General features: G+C 38.6%; 3 protein-coding genes across 3 annotated transcripts; 1 reads left to right on the top strand and 2 right to left on the bottom strand.

The window, feature by feature from the left end:
• Positions 1–816: 816 nt before the first annotated feature.
• synj2bp (synaptojanin 2 binding protein) lies at positions 817–5,693 on the bottom strand. The gene is made up of 4 exons (XM_029493427.1): positions 5,473–5,693; positions 4,796–4,932; positions 4,119–4,214; positions 817–3,045 (listed from the first exon to the last, which is right to left on the bottom strand). The coding sequence occupies exons 1-4, from the start codon at positions 5,534–5,536 to the stop codon at positions 2,908–2,910; spliced, it is 435 nt and encodes a 144-aa protein (XP_029349287.1). The 5' UTR covers positions 5,537–5,693; the 3' UTR covers positions 817–2,907.
• An 889-nt stretch (positions 5,694–6,582) lies between these two features.
• On the bottom strand, positions 6,583–12,190 carry lgals3a (lectin, galactoside binding soluble 3a). Its single transcript, XM_029493405.1, has 6 exons — positions 12,039–12,190; positions 11,607–11,624; positions 10,796–11,512; positions 9,512–9,600; positions 8,989–9,145; positions 6,583–7,638 (listed from the first exon to the last, which is right to left on the bottom strand). The coding sequence occupies exons 2-6, from the start codon at positions 11,619–11,621 to the stop codon at positions 7,483–7,485; spliced, it is 1,134 nt and encodes a 377-aa protein (XP_029349265.1). The 5' UTR covers positions 11,622–11,624; positions 12,039–12,190; the 3' UTR covers positions 6,583–7,482.
• Positions 12,191–12,917: 727 nt separating this feature from the next.
• On the top strand, positions 12,918–20,886 carry gmfb (glia maturation factor, beta). The gene is made up of 7 exons (XM_029493426.1): positions 12,918–12,986; positions 15,042–15,138; positions 16,244–16,293; positions 16,521–16,587; positions 16,700–16,792; positions 16,906–16,979; positions 17,401–20,886. The coding sequence occupies exons 1-7, from the start codon at positions 12,984–12,986 to the stop codon at positions 17,470–17,472; spliced, it is 456 nt and encodes a 151-aa protein (XP_029349286.1). The 5' UTR covers positions 12,918–12,983; the 3' UTR covers positions 17,473–20,886.
• Positions 20,887–21,144: the final 258 nt, after the last annotated feature.

Genomic DNA, 21,144 nt, shown 5'->3' with positions numbered 1-21,144 from the left:
GGCTTTTTGTGTGTGTTTGTGTGTGTGTGTATTTCAGCCAGAGAGGCTCTCCGGTCCGTCCCAGTGTGTGTGTGTGTGTGTGTGTGCGTGCGGAGCTCCAGATCCGGATCCGGCTCTGTGGACGGGCTGAAGCGTCTGATTACATCATATCTGCCTCCAGCAGCTGATGGAGACGGGCTGCCGGTGGGAGTACCGAAGCACACACCTCCGTCCGTCCTCCTCATTCACCTCTAAACATTCACAGCTCCACGAGACATTTCACAGCAACCGGAAAAAACAAACCAACAAACCAACAAAAAGATCTGCTGGCGTCGAAAACACGTTTTCTAAAAAAAAAAAAAAAAAAAAAAAAAGCATTAATAATACATTTCTTTAAACATAAAATGATGCCACACTTTAATTATAATCGTTAAAAGCTACAAACCAACAGGTGTCTAATTTATTTAAATAAAGAAAATATATATTTGGTATAGTTTCAATTTTTTCCATAATAAGAAATATTATTACACATTAATTGTATAAAAACACAATTTTCACTTTTATTTATCTATAAACATTCATGCATCAGTGATCACTTTTACTCTGAAGGTAAACAGCTGACTTCCGGACGTTGCGACATTTTTGTTCTCCCAGAATCTGTTTTAGTCAAAAATGCGATATTTTAATTCTAAATACTTTTATATAGACTAACTCAATACGGGATGCTTTATTGGATTCTGGAAAAATACTTTTTTGTATATTTATTTTATGTATTTGATCATATTCCTAAATCAGTGTCGACTCTTATTGTGAAGGTGAACCATTAACATCCGGAACTGTGTCTTACAATCATATTTTTAATTATTCTTAATAAAGCCAACAAAGGGAGTCAAAAATAAACATTTACACCTTCACTTGAAAATTCATACTTTAATATTTACTAACTCAGAATATTAATAGCTAACAAATTTCACTTACTGTCCCCCCCCCAAAAAAAAAAAATCTTTCTCATAGTTAATTACAAGTTGAGGTCAAACCAAAGCTCTTTTTAATCTGCCCCATCATTTAAACAATACTTCATAAGATTGACTGTGTGTTTACTACTACTATATTTTAACCAACCTTATCTTTACATCCATCTTTGATCGGGTGGGATTACAGTCTATCACTGGAATGCTCTAAGGAGACCATTAATTAAGAGACATGAATTCTCTGAGTCTAAACAAAAAAAAAAAAAAAAAAAACAGGTGAATTCAACATGAATTTTAATGGTTGCTCGGATGTCAAACACACAGTATTTGCATAATTTAGTAGTGACTCGGATCTCTTTCTCTGGTACAATGCACATATTCACAGTCCCAATCAGCAGAGCAACATGAAATGTATTTACAGACAGCAACAGCCATATACAGTCAGAGACAATGACGTGATTGATGCACTGCTGACTGACAAATGTGAACAAACACACCTAGTACACATATTTATACAATTCACCTGCTGTGTATGGCCATTGCTGGAGGAGTTCCATGATTGTGGCTAGTGCAAAAAAAAGAAATAAAACAAAAACAAAAAACAAAACATGGAAACGGCTTAAGCTGCTTCATGCTGTTGGCCCTTCACACAAAAAGAACAACTCCTTTTCTTTCTTACAACATCCTCAAATTTCCATAGTCGCCAGACAAGACAAATCCCTTTGCGGAAAGTGTGGTGTGACTACAAGCACCAACTTCCATGCAAACTTAGGAGAACATTTAAAAATTGCTGTGGCGTGAACATGGCAGCATTGTTCTGAGTCTCTAGCTGTGACCGAACATGAGTAAGTGGCCTGCTCACCACATTATACACACATTTAATGGCTCACCCTGAGTGAACAAGTGACACTTCATTGTAAACCTTTCAAAGTGAAACTACTTGGTGATTCTCTGAAGAAGAATATAAATTTGATTTCATGGACCAGACCCTTATAACTCTTAAAGTGCCTGGCTTTTCCTTTTAGGGGTTACTGAGCTGTTTCAGAAAATGAAATTATATAGAAATATTTACATTTAACAAATGGGCTTATGGCTGAAGAATGTCAAAGTATTAAACCTACTTCACTGTTGGTTTGGAACCATTTACGGGATTTGACTATAAGAAAAAGAAAAGTAGAGATACAATCTGTGTCCATTAATTTAATGCTATCTATGAATGGAGTGGGTTTCACTTTCATTTTGATCAACAATAGAGAGCAACAAGAACCAAGTATGTGGAGAACGCTACAAAAGGCACTCAAAGTCCATTATAGGATACAACTGATCAGACCTACTGCAGGTTTTTACTTCTAACCTCCAGTTCGGTCTGGATCTTGCTGCTCCTTCAGCTGATTCTGTGCAAATGAGCAAAATGAAAATCAAGCCCAACTCACATGACCTTTTTAAACCAACAAAACTGGAATGGGTTCCTCTCACTGCACCTCTTTGGACAAGATCTGGCACTCAGTTAAGGGGGAGCAGACCCACAGGTGACTTAACACAATAGTGTCTTTCAGTTTGTGACTGAACCCTGAAGTTTTGGTCAGTTTGACACAACCCAAGGTGTTAATAGTCATTTATATACACAACGGTTCGTGCCAGCGCTCAGCCCAGCTCAGCCCAGCAGCAGGAATATCATGTGTATATCCTCCTCCATTCCCTTATCATCATAAAGTCATTTATCAGAAGTCATCTCTGTGGTGAGAGAGCATTCTCTTGCATAGGAAGGGTGTCAAGAAGCTACCATTAATCACATATTAAAGATGAAGATGGAGAAACTCATCGGTGACACCAAGACCTACTGATCAAATAAAATAAGCTCTACTTTTTAGATCCCTCTTTCACTTATTTGGCCTGTAGCAAAGGTGTTTGATCTTAAAAATAATAATATATTTATATGTGTATGTTGCAAGCTTAGTTAAAAGTTTTTCTTCATGTGCCGCATGTAAATGAATGAAGCGAGGACAACTCCCACAATAGCAGCCACTATTCCCAGAGAAAACCCAGAGTGGCGGTCAGAGTGTGAGCCCGAAGGTCCGTTCATGTGAGAGGGCGACTGCAAAACAGATATGACAACACGAATAAACATTACAGCTGCAACAGAGGTGATGTTTACACATCCATTTCATTTGTTGCTTTCAATTCAAATCTATAAATGCTGTAAATCAGCTAACCACCGAAATTTAACTATGTCTTTGTCTTGCAAATAGTTTTAAACCCAAAGATATTCAGCTAAATTTCATGTGAAGCAAAGAAAAACATCAAATTGTCCAATGGGAGAAGGTTAAAATAGTAAATATGATATTTCTGAAATTGAAATTATTCTTAAGAGCTTTAAAACATGTATTTTAATTTGTTGCTAAACCTACAGAATGCAGTGAACTTCAAGGTTAACCAGGTTTCTGTTTGGCAGCAGATTCTAAAATATTGGACTTGTTTTTTCACTACAACATGAAAATAAATACATGAAAGAACTTTCCCAAAGTCTCAAAGTGAAACGCTAAACTGATCAAACTTTCAGTCTATGAGAAACTGAATAATGTTTGCTGTGAAAACATGTGCCACATATTCAGAATCCAGCAAATCCCAAGTAGATAAGAAAGAGGCCAACGGAAATTTGACTGCGACTGGATCCATGGATTCAATTTGCTGACAAAGTGCTACTGTACCCAAAGAACGGACAAGTAGCCTTAATGCAACCCGAAAGAGCAGTGCGCTATCTGACCATTAGATATGTGGGTTTTATGATGAATAGAAATAAAACACTATGTGTATGGTTTGGTTTCAGAAGCTCAGCAGACTGCTATGTCTTTGTTTTCAGTTTTTTTTTTTTTTTTCCTGTGGAGTATGTTTGTTCCGACTTCACCTGCAATTCTTAGTAGCGGAACATAGTTCACTGATAAAGTTATTCAGAAAACACTGCCCTGGAAAGCTAAACAAAAGGAAACAGAAGTGGCCAAAACATTAGCTTTCCATGGACAACTGTGGTTAGGTTGGCTTCTTGTGATCAGTTCATGTTTTGCATCCTTTATTTTCTCAATTCGTGACTGAGACACTCTATAACTCTATAGCATGTTGAAAAACATTTCAGTGCTGGAAAGAAATAACTTTAAGCCTCATGCCTCCTACCTTTTTCAGAACACGGAGCTCCACATCCTCCCCTGCTGTCCTGAACAGGTCCACTGCAGATTTGTGTGCCAGGTCCACCAGTTCCACTCCATTGATCTGACCCGCATGAAACAAAACCTTTAATTAACTTTTAATTAAGGCTGTAATTTACACCAGAGGATTTGTAAAATCTTACTCATGCTCATACAACACTTTCAATTTTACTGTCACAATCTTATCCTGTCCACAGGTACAAATCTAGACTGAAAGAAATCCCCTTCTCTTTGTATTTTTATAGGTGAAAAAAAAAATGTATAAAAAAGGCACAAGCACTGGCATTGGGTGAGTTAAAAACAAATGATGTGATATAAAAGTCTATCACACAATATTAAGTCTCTATCAAACAAAGTAAATGTTAACGAAGGCTGTTCCCTCAACAATAAAACCAACACCAACACCTAATTGTTATGCAACAATTAGTATGGAAATTCTGAAGAGCAAGTTTGTCATGTTTATAAATACACAACGTTCATATTTTTATCTTTTTGATGAAAAACCTTCATATCTTTGCCCATGATCATACATAGAATAATTTAGTTTGCTTTCACCCAGCACATGGATGCACTCTTCGTGCTGCAGCTGCTGAATCAGAGTCTCCTTATTATTTTCATGATTTAGATTATTTCATGTTATATTACCGCCAGGATTTTGTCCCCCTCCTGGAGTCGTCCATCAATGCCTGCAGCTCCATCCTCTTTTATTTTAGACACATATATGCCACTGTCATCCACAACAAACTGCTGGTCCACACCCCCGACTATGTTAAAGCCCAAGCCTGAAAAACAAACAAACAAACAAACAACAACAAAAAACAAAATTAAAGGGACAATTCTCAAAGTTTTCGCAGGTCAGAGAGGTGCGGATACAATCATCCTATTTATCAGAGTTGGCCAAAGTTCAGGAGAAATCCCTGCTGCTCCTCAAAGACAGGCAAGTTCACCTGGATGTTACACAACAAACCTGCAGAAATAACCCACACTTTGTGTTTGTTCCTCTGAATATTGTGAATGAACAGCCGGACCGTCCGCTCAGCAGGCCGTTTGTCCGACCAACTTTAAACGTGACGTCAAAGTGAAGAAATCGGATTTTTTTTTAAAAACATCAAATAAGGCTTTTAAAGCCATGAAAAAAACTCAATGTCGTTTTATATTTCACGACAAAAAGAACCGGGAGAAGTTTTTAGTCCGGTTTTGCCTCCTAAATTAGCCTTTTATCTCCGGGGGGGGGTTAGGGGGTCCACGGTTAGCCCGACAGTTGGCTGCTAGCTAGCTAACTGCTAGCTGCTAGCTTAGCTCCATGCTAACTTCGCTCTCACCGGTCGGTCCCCGCTTCAGGCTGATGTCCACCACCCGGGACGAGGAGTGCACCGAGCCGTTCATGGTGTCGGGCCGCCTGCACGGTGGAAAGAAAAACAAACAAACAAACAAACAAACAAACGTGTAGACGGGAGAAAGAAGACAGGCGGAGGCCCTCCGGGGACAAACTATTTCTCCGAAGGTGAACTCATTGAGGAGTTTCGATTCGCTTCCTCCAGCCGAGCCGTTGGTTTGTAGTCGTGCTGATTCAGGACTACAACTCCCACAATCCCACCGCTGCTATTTATTTGTTTGTTTATTTAATTCTTATCTTATTTATATACATATTTTTAACCTGTATAGTTTGTTTTTACACCCTATTATACAACATGTTTGTTTTGTGTATTTATGTTTTGCACTCTTTTTTGTGCTCGCAGTTTGTCTTCAAATCTGATCAATTAAGTTAATCAATCAATCAATCAGTTTATCTTTCTATCATAGAATGTAGATAACCCTTCGGCTATGAAAACAGCCTTGATTCTCAATGCTTTGTTTTCCCTTATTTATGAGTAACTTGGGCTCTATAAGGATTTGAATGGCGACAGATGTCAAATGTCACCTCTTGTATTTGTAGTAGAAATGTTAAGACCATCTGAATAAAAAAATAAAATAAAACAGTGGGTTAAACTTGTGTTTTCTGAGGAAAACTGTTGTTAGGTTAGGGACTGTTTAGGTCTGACCATTCACCTCTGACCTCTCATATCAAACAGGCCTTTCTGTACACACAGCCGCCGCTGACTGGATGGTTTTGGTTTGGCTATCTCAGCATATCTGCACTGTCATACAGACGGCTTTAGATAAATACCTGAGTAGTCTTTGTGGTGGTGTTGAGCTCTATTTCATGATTCTTCTTTCAAGACTAGTTTCCTTCAGCAGTTTTTTCTTTTTACATGTGAGCAGTAAAATTAGCAAAAGTTATAACTGTAACTGTAGCAAGATATATGATATAAACTCTATTAATGAAAGATGTGCAGTATAGAGTCACATCCTCTGTTGACTGATGAAACAAGATTTACTTTCTCCATCTTTACGTAAAATAAAGGCATGCGTTGAGAGAAACATATATTTATTACATTAACAGGCAGGTAGCTCGCAAAATGTACACACCATTCTGAATAAAACAGCAATATCAGCCAGTGTTTGCTTGTTGCTCCTTTATTTATATGCAAACAATCTCAAAACATTGTACCACTGTCATCTTTGGCAACAAATCAGAGACCCATTCCTCCCATTTTCTACATTTTACTTAAATTTGAGCCTCATTATTATATATTTTTTTTAGAAGTAGTTCTGACTTCAACATGAAATCATAATTCATAAAACATTACGTGACCCTCCAGTCTCAGATCTCAGGAGGATTAATACTGAACAAAGGAGGAAATCAGAGTCTGTATTTAAATTAAATTTTAAGAAACTTCTTTAGCCCATTATATATTGGCCAGCACTGATAACGACTGCAAAAAAAGGAGACCCAAGTTGATTTTCAGCATCATCACACTCTCATGCATTACAAAGGCTTATCAAGATCTGATAAAAAGGACAGGATAATAAGCATACACCTACTGTAAACAAAATACAGCATACTAGTGGAAAATATGTAAAAAGTTCAGGACATGTCACACTTTTCCACTCGGCCTACAATCTTTTCATTAGGAATAAATTAGTATTTCCCTAAAATATCTGTTTTTAATGCACTTCACCTCATCGAATACTACATTGTTATGTCAGAAAATATATCAGATTGTGAGTGGCTATAAAATGAGAAGTAATCCAGTAGAAAAGAAAAAGATTATGATGTGCAGACCTGGCTTAATCTGGCAGGAGAGCAAAGATTGCACTGTGCTGACTCTTGTGCCGTGTAAATTCCATCAAATGCATCAAAGTATTTGAAAGGATTTCAAATACAAAAATACAGTGGTTATGTTTGACCTATGTCTCCTGTACAGGCTGTGGTTTAGTAGCTTTGAGGTTCAGATCATGCTTGGGGCTGCGCTGTAGAGGACGATGTCACCGGCGACTCGCAGCAGAGTCACTTCCTCCAGCCCGCCGACTCTGTGCTCGTACTCCAGCAGATGATTGTTGTCGACCGCCACTTTGAACATGTCCTCCTCCACCAGGATCTTCAGCTGCAGAGAGGGCAATAAAAACAACCTGTCAGGACAAGGCAGGCAACTGTGGAATATTTGACTATATCTATAATTGGTCGATTAATCTCTTGGATCTTTTCTTTTAAGCAAATTGCCCCGAAATTCAGCAGATGCAGCTTCTCAAAAGTAAATGTTTGTTTCCTTCACAGTAAACTAAATGCCTTGGCGATTGGGACTGTTTATTGAGTCAATCAAGCTATTTGAAAATGTCTCCTTGGGCTGTGGGATAACATGATCAACCTTTTCTTTAGCATTTTCATATGCCTCATCGAATAAATGGTAAAAACTAATACAAATTTTATTGATTTTGTAGCAAAATTCTCATGAACAATATGCAAAGTCTAAATGTGTAGCTTTAAAGTTGCATTTGCTGCATTTGTCTGGTGGTCTCATATGAATGTATTAAACAGATTTCTACACATCGCTGTGACCCATGGTACTGCATAAAAAGTCTGAAACTGACGGCATCAGTGTGTATATTCAAAGTAGTCCGGAAACGTTCCTTATTTATGACCTGTCTTACATTAAAATATGTACTGAACTGTTGGCATGTATCCATTTGGCCCTTGTTGTTAACTGAACGCTTTGGAATGTTATGGAAACTTTTGCACTCTATGATTGTGACTACTTTAAAACTGGTTGTTTAAATCATCATCAAATAAAATTACTTCATTCATTCTCATTGCAATGAACAGTTTTAAGTGTCACACAATTAAATATGGTGAACAGTGATGCTTACAGTCATACTTTCATGGTCTCAGCCAATGCTCATCAGTAAACCCATATAAACTATCAATAAAAAAACATTAATGGGTGAATTCTGATGTCATGTTGTTGATGTTGCACTGATGCATGATAAGTTCCAATAACTAACAAGTCACTTGTGGAGTTTCGCCTGTTATCAATATCTTGTGTGCTGCACAGGAGTTGCAGTATTAGGAACACCTCCACTCCCATCTTTCCATTAGGTAACTATGCGGTTAGCAACTACTATCAAAATAACTGACAGCATGGAACAAAGGTCCCACTGTTACAGCTTTTGCTTGTACTGGTCATTAGCCTGATGTTTAAGGCCCCACACCCACATAGGTGCTTAGGATACAACTGTGCAGAGCTATGGTGGTCATAATATTGGATCACCTAAGTCATTGTCCTCATAAAGATGATTAAGGTTTTAGTAGTCCCAAAAATCGTACAGCAGTTTCAGCATCTTTGTTTATTATCACCCCTTTGAAAAGGTCACATGACCTCACTCTCAATAATATTTTTCACGTTCAGGTTTTTCGATTTTCTAATCTTTGCTGCACCTCAAAAGCTGTAACACTTTACCTCAAAACGCTGTCCCTGAACAAACGGGAAGCCGCCATCCCGCTCCTCTGGACCCCAGCACCCACCGAGGTTGGAGTTTCGAACAATAGTTTGCTCATGAAAACGAGGATTGAAATGAAAGACAACATCCTGACCTTTGATAAAGTCAACGTTGAACCTGCAAAAAAGAAACAGAAACAAAAGATTATAGAATAAAGTATTCGGACTATGTGCTGCTGCTGACAAGCAATTATTGTTGCACTTTTCCACTTAGTTGATAACAATGGAAGGGAATGTTTTCATTTAGCAAAAAAGAAAAAAAAAACCAAGTCTTTTTATTATGAACAAGTTGATGTTGTAAAGAAATGGTGCAAAGCGTTGTTGGCCTAATGTCACAATCATGTGAATAATGTGTTGAAGATGATAACATTGTTATGATGTGAATCAGAATGAATCCAGGATTATTACTGGTCACCCAGTTTGTTTCTTCCACAAACAGAAATCATCACTAAGAGCGGTGTTGGAGGGTGACTCTTGCTCATACCTGTTTCCTCCAGGTACGGGCTCCCCCACTATTGTGATCAAAAGTCGTGGCATAATTCCAGCATGAAGCGGTAGATCATACGGCACCATCTAGAAGAGATATTTACATTTTAGATCATAACAATACTTTTATTTATAATGCTTTATTTTGAATTCCAGTTGATTTTTTTGATACTTTGCAAAAACAAATTGCAGAAATAGAAATTTCAAGTAATATTTACCCTGCTGCTTTTATCCTCATGAACAATTGCAAAAAGGCTCACATTTAATCACTAGCAGTCTGAAGATAGTCTTATAAAGAAAAGTGTTTGACAGTCAGCTAGTTTTAAGTTAAATATTATCAAAACTTTAACCCTGTCCGCATTCCTCCAGCAACACCCCAATGAGTCATCACCACTTTCCACTCTTGTGCAATTCAGTGATTCATTGAAAAAAATTACAAAATTAAATTTGCTAAACATTTTTACAACATCAGTTGTACAAAGTGACTTCAGAGCAAAATGACTGAAAACAGGAAAAAATATTTTAATTATAATCACATTCACAAAAAAAAGACACATCACTGTGCATAAAGATAAACATACAAACTGTGATTTCAACGGTGAACATGTCTTAATACATGTAACGTAAGTTATGTGGAAAAGTGTAATTTTAAACCATATTGCACGTTGTGAAACATAACTGTGTACGATATATATGTATTGTAAATTCAGTCTTTGGCACTAATCAAACCATATGGTGATTCTGGAGGTGACATCCTTGTCCGACTGAAAAGTTGAGTTCATTGCTTTCAATTATATGGTGGATTATATCTGGGCTGAAAGACAAAAATACATTTTTAATAACTACTTTTGAATATTTGTCGATTCTCTGTTATGTTTTGCTTTGCACCTCAGCAGAGCTAAAGACAGAAAAAAATATTCCAATCACAGCCCTCAGAGAAACTTCACCACTGTTCAGTAAACCCCAACAAGGCAGGAAACCATCCTTTTACACCCGATGCAGTAGTAGGTGGACACCACATTAGTAAAATTTTTTACGTTATAACAAATGTTGTTAGAGTACAGCTGTCAGCTGACTGGCAAAATGGCTCCCTGGCAGTGTGTATGAATGTGACAGCCACAGTGAAAGTCTTCAGTAAATTTAGTCATAGTTTCCTACCCTGAATCTCAAAGACTGCCACACCAAGATAGATGTTCAGTTTCACACCAGACCAAAAGACATCAGAGAAGAAATGCAGCAAGCAAGCAGTATGCTGTCATTTCTCAGAAGTATTAATACTCACCAGCATGCCACCTGGAGCAGCAGGCCCACCATATGGACCCATAGGCCCAGGGCCAGGAGCAAAGGGGCCAGGAGCCGGAGGAAAGCCTCCACCAGCAGGTGGTCCCCAAGACCCAGTGGGTAAAGGGGGAAACCCTCCAGCGGCAAATGGAGGGAACGAACCAGGGCCAGCTGGAGGGGGGAATCCGCCTGGACCACCTGGTCCGTACATGCCATTGCCTCCTCCTGGCTGCCCCCCTGGGAAAGGCACATTTGGATAAGGCCCAGGGGGCGCTCCGGGGCCAGAAGGAAACGGTCCAGTAGGGTAAGGAACGGGCCCTCCAGGCAGCTGTCCTGGAGCTCCTTCGGGCGGGTACTGCCCAGGGAATTGCCCAGGGGCTCCAGGGCTAGAGGGAAAATGCCCGGGAGCTCCCGGTGCAGGTGGATATTGTCCAGGTATCCCAGAACCAGGTGGGAACCCACCAGGTGCTGAAGGAGGTCCTGGATATTGCCCTGGTGCTCCAGGACCAGAGGGGAATGGGAACTGTCCTGGTGCACCAGGACCTGAGGATCCCCCGCTGAAGTCAGCGGGAGCAGAAGGCTGGGTGGGAGCTCCAGGGGCTGACCCAGGCCATCCTGGGTTTGCAGCAGGTGGAGGGTTGCTGGCTGGGGCAGACGGGTTGGTGTTGCCTATTTTCTTTGCCTGACTTGGGGTGTCGTCTCCTAAAGCATCTGCAAGCTGAAGTGGAAGCCAAAGAGAGAATACCGCTCTGTAAAATATATATTTTAAGCATTGGGATCCAGTTAATAAAAACACAAGATGAGTGACTCACCGAGAAATCTGCCATGATCTACAACAAAACAAGACACAACTTTCATTAGTTTTCCCAAGTGGCTACAACAAGCGACAACAACAAACTGTCAAACACAGGCAGGCATGTCACACCGAGGCTGAGTAAATATTTCCAACCTCCACTGCTGATCAACAAAATCCATTCGGGCTGGGTCAAAACAACTCGGCTTCACTAAAACACCTCAGGACGAGCTTTACGGAAAACACACGTCGTGTGTTTCATCTGGACATTAACAGGAATGTGGCTCTATGAAATACCAACTTCACTGATGTTACAGAGTTGGCCGCGGACCTAGCAGTTAGCAGCTAACTGCTGGTTGACGTTCAGATGGTTAGCAGGTTAGCTGGTTTATTTTAGCTTCCCGCGGTCAAAACAAGGCGAAGTGAACAGCAGCTGATGTTTGTCTCTAACCTCGCCGGAAGATGGACTCCTCTCGGGTGACTCTGGCGGGTAACGGCGGGGGTTTGTCCAGCTGTGGGAGCCAGTTAGCCGGCTAGTTTAGCTGCCTGCCGAGTGACCGGACTACAAGCTAACGGCGGATCCGCTCACGCTGAACTACAACCGAGGAGGAAGGGCTGATGACGTCCTGTGACGCGCACGAGCGCACACACCTATACGCGCGCGCGCAAGAAGTTAAGCGAGACACGCACGAGGCTGATGTGTCATAACATGCTTTGTTTTGTTTGTGTTCATTTGTTTGTTCATTTTGTATTATTATATTTTATATATATTTTATATATTTTTAAAGTAGTGCTAGAAAGTGTGTGTGTGTGTGTGTGTGTTTCTGAATACAGTCTTGGATGCTGCAAAATGGAGCTTTAAAAAACAGGAGGTGTTTCTTTTGTTACAATTACAAATTGTAATTGTTCGCACTGCCACAAATGATCTGTAACTGTCCCACGGTGGGAACATATTTATTATAAGATTTCTGACAATCTGGGCAAATAAAAAATTAACCTTCTGATATTTAATAACATATATGTTGTTTGATGCGATTCTTCTTTATTCTGCTTTATCTTAACTGCTGCTGTTGTTATCTAGTGTATCCAGTCAGGTCGTGGGGATGGATGGATGGATGGATGGATGGATGGATGGGACGTGGCATTCAGGTGATAACTGCCTATTAACAGCATCAGAGCATCAGAGTTTCACTTTGTTTTTGGACCATTTTCTGCATCTGGCCAGGAGGCGGCGGAGACAGATTTGTTTGCAGCTTTTGAAGGAGGGGGCGCTGTCTCATGTGGGATTGGCCAAAGCAGTCACAAGATGATGTGAAGTAAAAAAAAAAAAAACATTGAAAACGTCCCCACCAGTCAGGCAGCAGCTGCAGCTTCAGGGAGATTTAACTCTACAACAATGGTGAGTCTTCCCGGCTTCCGTCCGAACAGCTGCCGATGTTTTCGTCTCCGCTTTTTTCATCAACTATTGTGAAGTTTCGAGACCGGAGAGGAAAAGTAAGGTCGCAGATCGGCAGCGTTAGCCTGCTAGCTTAGCATTTTAGTCCCGCCCGCCGCGTCAAGTCAGCCTGAAAGAGGGCCGACGGGCTTCCGGTGTTGGATTTCAAAATAAAATAACCGCCCTCTGACAAATTGATTTCGGTTAACGTTAAAAAGGAACATTTTAAAGTAAAAATACAGATAAAGTAAAATCACTTATCAAATCCAGTTTAAATAAGTGATGTGCTCAGTCTTGTAGCTACAATTGTGCTGTAGCATGTATAATATATTTGATTAAAGTTCAATTCTCAAAGCTTTTATCAAATACTGCTTTCAAATAATGAAAGGTAAGAGCAGATTTAAATCCTTTATTAACTCCTCAGATGGATAAATTGGCACATTACAACTGCATAGAAAATATTAAAAGTCTGTATTAATTGTTTCTTCAATCAAATATAACTAACTTGTATATTACAGTTTGGGATAATGTAGAGAATGTTTTTTATTGATGAGTCATTCTGTTAAAGGTAAAAAAAAAAAAATAATTAAAATGTACTGACATAGGAGAGTTTTCCATTGGTTGGTATGGCTCTTTGAATTAAGACTCAGTAACTTATTGAGAAGAGTAGTTATTAATCATTAAATCCAAATGAGCTAGTAAAGCTTTTGAAACGAGAACGTTCAGGCTTTTTCTGTTTTGTTTTTTTTTTTTTTTATCTCACTGTAATCAAATATCTTTGGAGTTTGGAGTTGTTCGTGGAGACGTAGCTGAGGATGTTAAAAGGTGAGCCATTTTTAAAAACAATGTAAAATGAAAGCAGCTGGTAGGTATTTACTAACACACGGGGTTTGGCTCTGTGCAGTCAAGAGTTTTGGTGATTTGGAGCCCCAGCTTTGATTTTGAAAAGGTCAGAGACGGGCTTCCTGCGCTGCGGCCCGCAGTGATGTGTCTGAACATGTCTCGGTTTGGGGAGCTGCCTTCATGCTAGCTGGGCTCAGCCGTGATGAATAATGTTTCTGACTGCGTGTCGTGACAGACGCCCAGTCAGCCCGAGTGTTTAGATGACAGGAAGGTCTGAAACGAGAAGTAAACCTGTGGCCACATCCGGTTTTAATTGTCATGTGTTGTGTTGTTCCTTCGCATCCTGGCTTTTGTTTGTTTGTTTGTTTTTTCGTCCCAGCCATAGACTTTCCAGCCTCCTTTTAATCTGCAGAGATCTCTCTCTGAGCTCAGTGAAATCCTGACTCCCACCAGCCATCTGCTCAGGAAGGTGTAATTATAGATTTCAGAGACTCTTCAAGACTTTATGTCTTTGTTCTTGAGTTATATAATGTGTGTGTGGACGTGACAAGTTCAGTAAAATTAGAAAGTTTTCAGTATTGTTTTTGTTTTTTAATTTGGATCAGATCAGTTTTGACTTCTGCATAATAAAAGCTATAATCACTGAGTATCAGATACTGTGTTAAAAGTAGGCGTTAGTGTCAGTTAGTCGAAGAACTGGGACAAAGAAAGTGCAGTAAAAATCAAAGAAAAGGAGGAGGGAGTCAGCTGTCCCATGTGTGCATGTGTATTCCTCAAGATAATACGAAATACCAAGATATTTAAAGTCTTTGAAAACAAATTCCATAAGCAATTCATTTAAGAATAAAATAGATCGATTGTTGTTGTCAATCAAATCTACAAAAGCTAAAAATTAAGGTTCATAATTCAAGCTATTATCACAAACATATTTACCACTCACACATAGTTTTCCTGCCAGTAAAGCAAAAAAATGCATGTAAACTTATAAAGCTAGTCTGTGACTCTGCGGCTGTCTTCCGTACATCTAAAGCTTCTGCAAATATCTGTAATATTGAAAGGCTAAGTTCTGTTTTCCTCTCACAGCAGACACGTGCACCCTAACCAGCTGATGTACAGATGCAGTTTGACCAGCACAAAACACAAAGATTGACCTAATTAATGTCTGTTTTCTGTCAGAGTGAATCACTGGTGGTGTGTGATGTGGATGAGGATCTGGTTAAAAAGCTGAGGCAGTTTCGTTTCCGGAAGGAGACCAATAATGCTGCCATCGTCAGTGAGTACCAGCAGCCCATCTATCTGTTTTATTTGTCAACATTACATTATTATTAATGCTTGTACTTCTTGCAGGCATTTAATTTAGTTTGCAGAATTAGGTCACCTCCCAAAACTCTCCTTAAACCAACACTGGAGGGTTAAATGCATCATTAATGCTGACAGGGTTAGCGGATTGTTACTGCCTCCTGCTGTGTGGAACAAGATGGAGGCTCTGCCTTTGTAAACTCAAATGAATCCATATTCAGTGACTGCTGCATCACACTGATGCATATATATTTTTAGGAAGAGATTTTGGTTCCCCAATCAGTTTTGTTTTGCTTTTTTTTTTTTTTTTTTTTTTTTAAATGCAGGGGGCACCACAGTTCTGTTCACTGACCTTCTGTTGCTGTTAGCTGACATTAAAAAGAAAAAGAAAATTTCCCCAAACTCAGCAGTCTTAGTGTTCGGATTAAGACCAGGGTTTATGGGAAAATGACTAGAACAGTTGTGTGGTTACAGCTGTTTCCATCAGCCACAGTTTAAGACAGTTGTCACAGAAGAGAAAGAGTCTCTCCTACATACAATTTTACTCATCACATGCATTTACAAAACAACATAATGAAACAAAAAAGAAGGAAATTTGGCATTACATGAGTAAGATGTAAGATAGCCACAGAGTATTCTTGGAGAAAACAGAAGATTATTTGTAGAATAATTATTTGTATACAAGTACAAGTGCAAAGGCAAGAAAAAAATAAGAATATAAAATATGCATAATATACATTACTATCCATATGCACATGGTATAAATATATTCCAAAGGACAGACGGATGCAGTGAATACTCAACAGTTACCTTCAAATACAGCAGGTGGTTTGACAGTGTCGTGGTTCATCAGCCAGACTTAAGCTTTGTCCTCCACCACCTGTGGGTCACAGTGTCATTGCTGTTAAACTGGATTAATGTAGGGCAGTTTCTCCAAAGGCAGATTTGCAATAGAAAATATGTATGAATATTTATAGTGTGTTAACTTCTTAAACCACAACTACTACAACATTCACTACTAAAGCAAATTTTTCTGTGCCTGTTGACCGAAAGTCGTTTTTTTTTTTTTAACCCTTCAGTGAAGATTGACAAAGACAAGCAGCTTGTTATTCTGGATGAAGAACATGAGGTAAGTTATTCATTATGATGGAATTTATTCTTGAGTCCGCACATAACACTTATTCTGTAGTTCATTAAAATGGCTTTAAACTTTGATGTGGCCTGACCTCTGTTAAGTATTACTGTGTAACAGCTTGTCTAGATAAAGTACGACTTAAGACATTGCACAACGTCAACAGCGAAATTGTCCAACTGTTCATCACATGGCATTCTTTTTTTTTCTTTTTTTTTTCCTAGGACATTTCTCCTGATGATCTGAAGGATGAACTGCCTGAGAGACAGCCAAGATATCCTTTTGTGATCTGTCTGATTTCAATTGGATTTTTTTTTAATTTGTTTTGTTTTCATGCTCCTTTAACATTTCCAGAATCAGTTCTGTCTGTCTTTCTGGTGTGAAATATGTGAACTGTCCTTAGCACGGGGAAAATTTATTGTCTACAGTTACAAGTACCAACATGATGATGGACGTGTGTCTTATCCCCTCTGCTTCATCTTCTCCAGCCCAGTGGGTAAGAACATCTCTTTAATTATATTTGATCAGAGATTTAGATCAGCAATTAGAGATTATAGATGGTATCTAATATTCACTTTAAGGAATGTTGGGTAATTTGTGTTTTTGCAGGTTGCAGACCAGAGCAGCAGATGATGTATGCAGGGAGCAAAAACAAACTGGTGCAAACTGTTGAACTGACCAAGGTTAGTGAACTGTGTGTGTTTGGTAATGTGTGACTTATCCCCTTTAGACCTATGGACCTATGGTGACACATAAACCTAATCCTAACCACGACTCATTGGGTAATTGAAATAGAACTTAAATTTGTTTGGCTTAAATTAAAAGTTTGTGACAGAAGAAGTTTGTATTTCTATAGTTGAGAGCTTCTGGATGCAGCTTTTCTAAACCTTGGACAGTACAAATTATAGCTACACATGTTTGGATGGGCTAATACCTGAAATAATTTGGATGGCCCACACAATACTTCAGTATCTAAGATATGGTCAAATTCAACTATGGTGAAGAATTAAATGTTTCAGATGAACCAAACTGATGATCTGGTTCAAAACACCAACTGATTTTTATCCTACAACAGCTTCTTTGCTCTGCTTGATGTTTATTCAGGTATTTGAGATCAGAAACACAGAGGACCTCACAGAGGAATGGCTTAGAGAGAAACTGGGCTTCTTCCGCTAAACCCATCACCTCATCTCGAGGTCTGGGATGTGAGGAGGATCCAGGATGCAGCGCTTAACCCTTCATCTCTGAAGGAGCACACATCGCAGTTAACGTTTCCCTCCTCTTTGTTCCAGTCCTGATTTAAACATCATGTGAAAACGCTTTCTGTTCTCATTTTTAGGCCTCTGTGGTGGAGTTTACAGTGTCTTACAACTCAAAGTTTGTCTGACAGTTCAGACAGCTGCAGGAGTTTGAATAATTTCCTCCAACTGTCAAAACTGTGGCACTTACTGCAGCTCACCCATCAGGCAGCCTAAAACTGAAAATACTAACTACGCAGGTCTGCTTTTGTCTCCCATACGATCTCTCCATGTGCCAGTTCTGTGTCTGTATAGAATTAACACTCTCATAGCTCCTGAACTGAAGAGAAATTGATAGCACTCATCCGCCCTTCCTAACCATGATCATTCAGGAAAATTTAAAAGGCATTTTAACATTTTCTGTTTCCTTAAGTAGTTTACACAGTTTTGTTTAATGATCTTTCATAATTTGAGGGAGTCTTAGATATTTTTTTTCTTATTTCCACTGGTGTCTTTAGGGATATATAAGCATACATTTTATAGTATTAATTTCCTTTTGTTTAGAAAAGCAAACTTCCTGCTTGAACAATCATAGCTGCAATTCTAAGTTATTCAGTTTCTCCTTCAGTATTAGTTTAAGGGCATTTAAATTATAATTTAAGTATCAAATGAAATGACACTACAACCATTTGACAAGATTTATAGCATATATGATGTGTTGTACTTTCTCATGTGCCGATGAACACACTGACAGTAGGCCATGACGGTTTGCTTTGTCCACAACTCCTATGTCACAAGAAAGGCGGGGGCTCTCCTTCCCCCCTGAGAGTTTGTGATCCGATTTCATCTTAGGGAAGACACTGTGTGAATCATGGGTAAAGTTGTGTTCTGCCTTTGACCTGCATCACACCCAGGAAACAATATTTCCACTGAAACATTCCAGACTGAGCTATTTCTACAACAAACCCTCGTCTTCAGTGACCACAACAGTCTTGAAAACACTGCACACAGGGCAGCAATAACTACCCTCCATCTACTCTACTGGGCTCCTCTGTATAAGCGGGTTAGTGTGTCTTTAGGGAGATTGTTAGGTAATATTGTGCATTATAACTATTAATGTTAAAGAATGTTGTGCGTAATCCTGATGTAAAGCCACTTTGATTGCTTTTTGGTGGTCACAGGTGTGACTTCTCCAGATGCCAGTTGTGCTTCAAATTTAGACTTGGTAGATAAAAATTTACATTTTCCATAAAGAACAGGCTCCGACCAATATAACTTTTTGATGGCTGATGCTGATCATTGTAAATTTGAATTTGCCAGCAGATCATATTTTGTGCCAATGTCTACTATCTTAAGTCCATAGACAGTTGCACTCTTTTGTTATGTGCGACTTGTATTCTATCATATTGGGTTTAATTAAATACAGACAACGGTTAAAAAGCTGAATTTGTTTTTTTAAACAATCGGACACAATTCATAGCTAATGTGTTGGAACACACAGTGAAAGCAACAAAAATATGTCACTTTCCACATGCGTATGGAGTCTTGTGTATATCTTTGGCTGTTTTCACACCCAAAAATGATAGTTCTTCCCCATTTCCTGCTGAAAATCTTCTAAAACAGCACACTAACTATTTCAGTGCTGTAAAATATGAAGATGAGCATGTACAAAGGATTAGCAGCTCTTAACACAGTGGCCATCCTTAGATAGTTAAAAGCTAAATAAATTGTACTCAACATCTGCGTAGACAATGGCAGCGTAACAGCTAGAAAATAAATTTTGGTTGGATAACTTAAAAAGTAGGGTTGTGATTATTTTTAAAGCTTAATATCAGCTCAGTATATTGGTCTTATCCTAGTAAAGGATAATCGGCACAAATGAGTCACATTCCCTCATTCAGACTCATGTCATACTGATAAACTTGTACTTTGGGAACAGATACTTCAGCATTGTGGTTGTGTTCAAAATCAAGACGGGATTCACCACATACTGTACGATGTCATACTGCTACCATGTCTACCATAGCAATGCCTTGTCTGACAATTTTTGTCATATTTATGTCTGTTTTGAAAAACCATGAGGCCAAAATGAAAACACGACAAACATATTTTGAGAGGGAAAAATAGATGGTGCTTGGAAAAGGTTTTTTGGTGATTTATTTGTTCTGCAAGTCTTTTTTTTTTTTTTAAACAGTCTAATATAAGTCCAAGAGACATTTTCTTTTTGTCAAAGTACAAACATGGTGATAGGAACTATTCCTTTTTCTAAAGATCAGACTCGGCATGTATGCACAATCAGCTTGTCCTGCAAAGTGATGTCTAAACATATGACAATAATCATTTATTTTCATGTCAGGCAAGATTTATCCTAATGAGAACAACAAGGCGTAACCGTCATCACTTATCGACTGGTAACATCAAAATGAAGATCTAAACCATTGGATTGATTTACGCTGTTGTAGCATTAAAACAGAATTTGATATGGGTAATTATTATATCTATAATGGTTCCAGTTCTTACTGAAGATAAAGGCGTGTGCTGTATTTTATGGTTAAAGGGACTTTTATCACACTTTCTAAAGCCTTCTAGAATTTCAAAAATGCACAGTAAACCTGAAATTAACAAATATCAGGATGTTTTTACAAACGCAATACTGGCTAACTCTGAAACAGTCTTAGTGTTTCACTTGAAATATGTGCAATGTACTGCTTTCGATGTGAATACATAAAAACTTACAGTTCTTAAGACCTCTAAAACATAAAGCACTACTGTATAGGAGGTGCATGTTTACATACACGTCTAAACAGTTTCCTAATGGCACATTAAAGATTTTGCTGTTCTGGTGCACGTTTTCTTTCAGAGCATAGAATTTATCTTAAATTATACTGTTACTTTGATTTGATTCAAACAGATGCATCTCAAACATCTAAAATATTTACATACCAACAACCATGTTCTTTTCATATATTCTGATGGAAGTGGGATGTAACAGACAGTACATTGGTCAGGTATCAAAAATTATTTCCCAGTTGAAGGTCTAGAGGAAAAAGAGTTCCCTCTGGTTTTGAGCCATGTATAAGGTTATGTCCTGTGGATTCAATAGCTTTTCCTTTTATATGGTAAACCTGTTAAATATTTAGTCTTTTTCTGTAACCTGCAAATGTGTCGGTCAGCTTTTGGTGTCCTCTCTGAACAAATGCCTACTATTCTCTTTCCGTTTTAATAAAAGACATCTGAAACATGTACCATAATCAGCTGCCTCATGGCATCAGTGAAACTTGAGATATTTGTATTTTCCCATACTTTATAAAGTGGTTGTCCTATTGTCCAAATAAAATGACAGCAATGTTTATCTCAGTGTTTTCATGTGACTGCTGTTGCACAACTATTTGTGTTTTTAATATGTTGTCCAGTCCTTTCCATGTGACAACACTGTGTACTTTCATGATTTGATGTTGCACTTAAACAATGCACAACATCTCAGGATAAATTAATAGAATAAATAGTGCGCATATTAGAAAGTAATGTTAGGTTATTTAACATCTGTTTGTTAGTTTATGTACAGCATATATATATATATAACTACATTATGAGTGTAGCTCAGACAACT

The sequence above is a fragment of the Echeneis naucrates genome, chromosome 22, assembly GCF_900963305.1.
Source record: "Echeneis naucrates chromosome 22, fEcheNa1.1, whole genome shotgun sequence".
Classification (NCBI taxonomy): Eukaryota; Metazoa; Chordata; class Actinopteri; order Carangiformes; family Echeneidae; genus Echeneis; species Echeneis naucrates.
The sequence above is the reverse complement of the archived record's forward strand: the minus strand, read 5'-3'. Positions and strand labels throughout refer to the sequence as shown.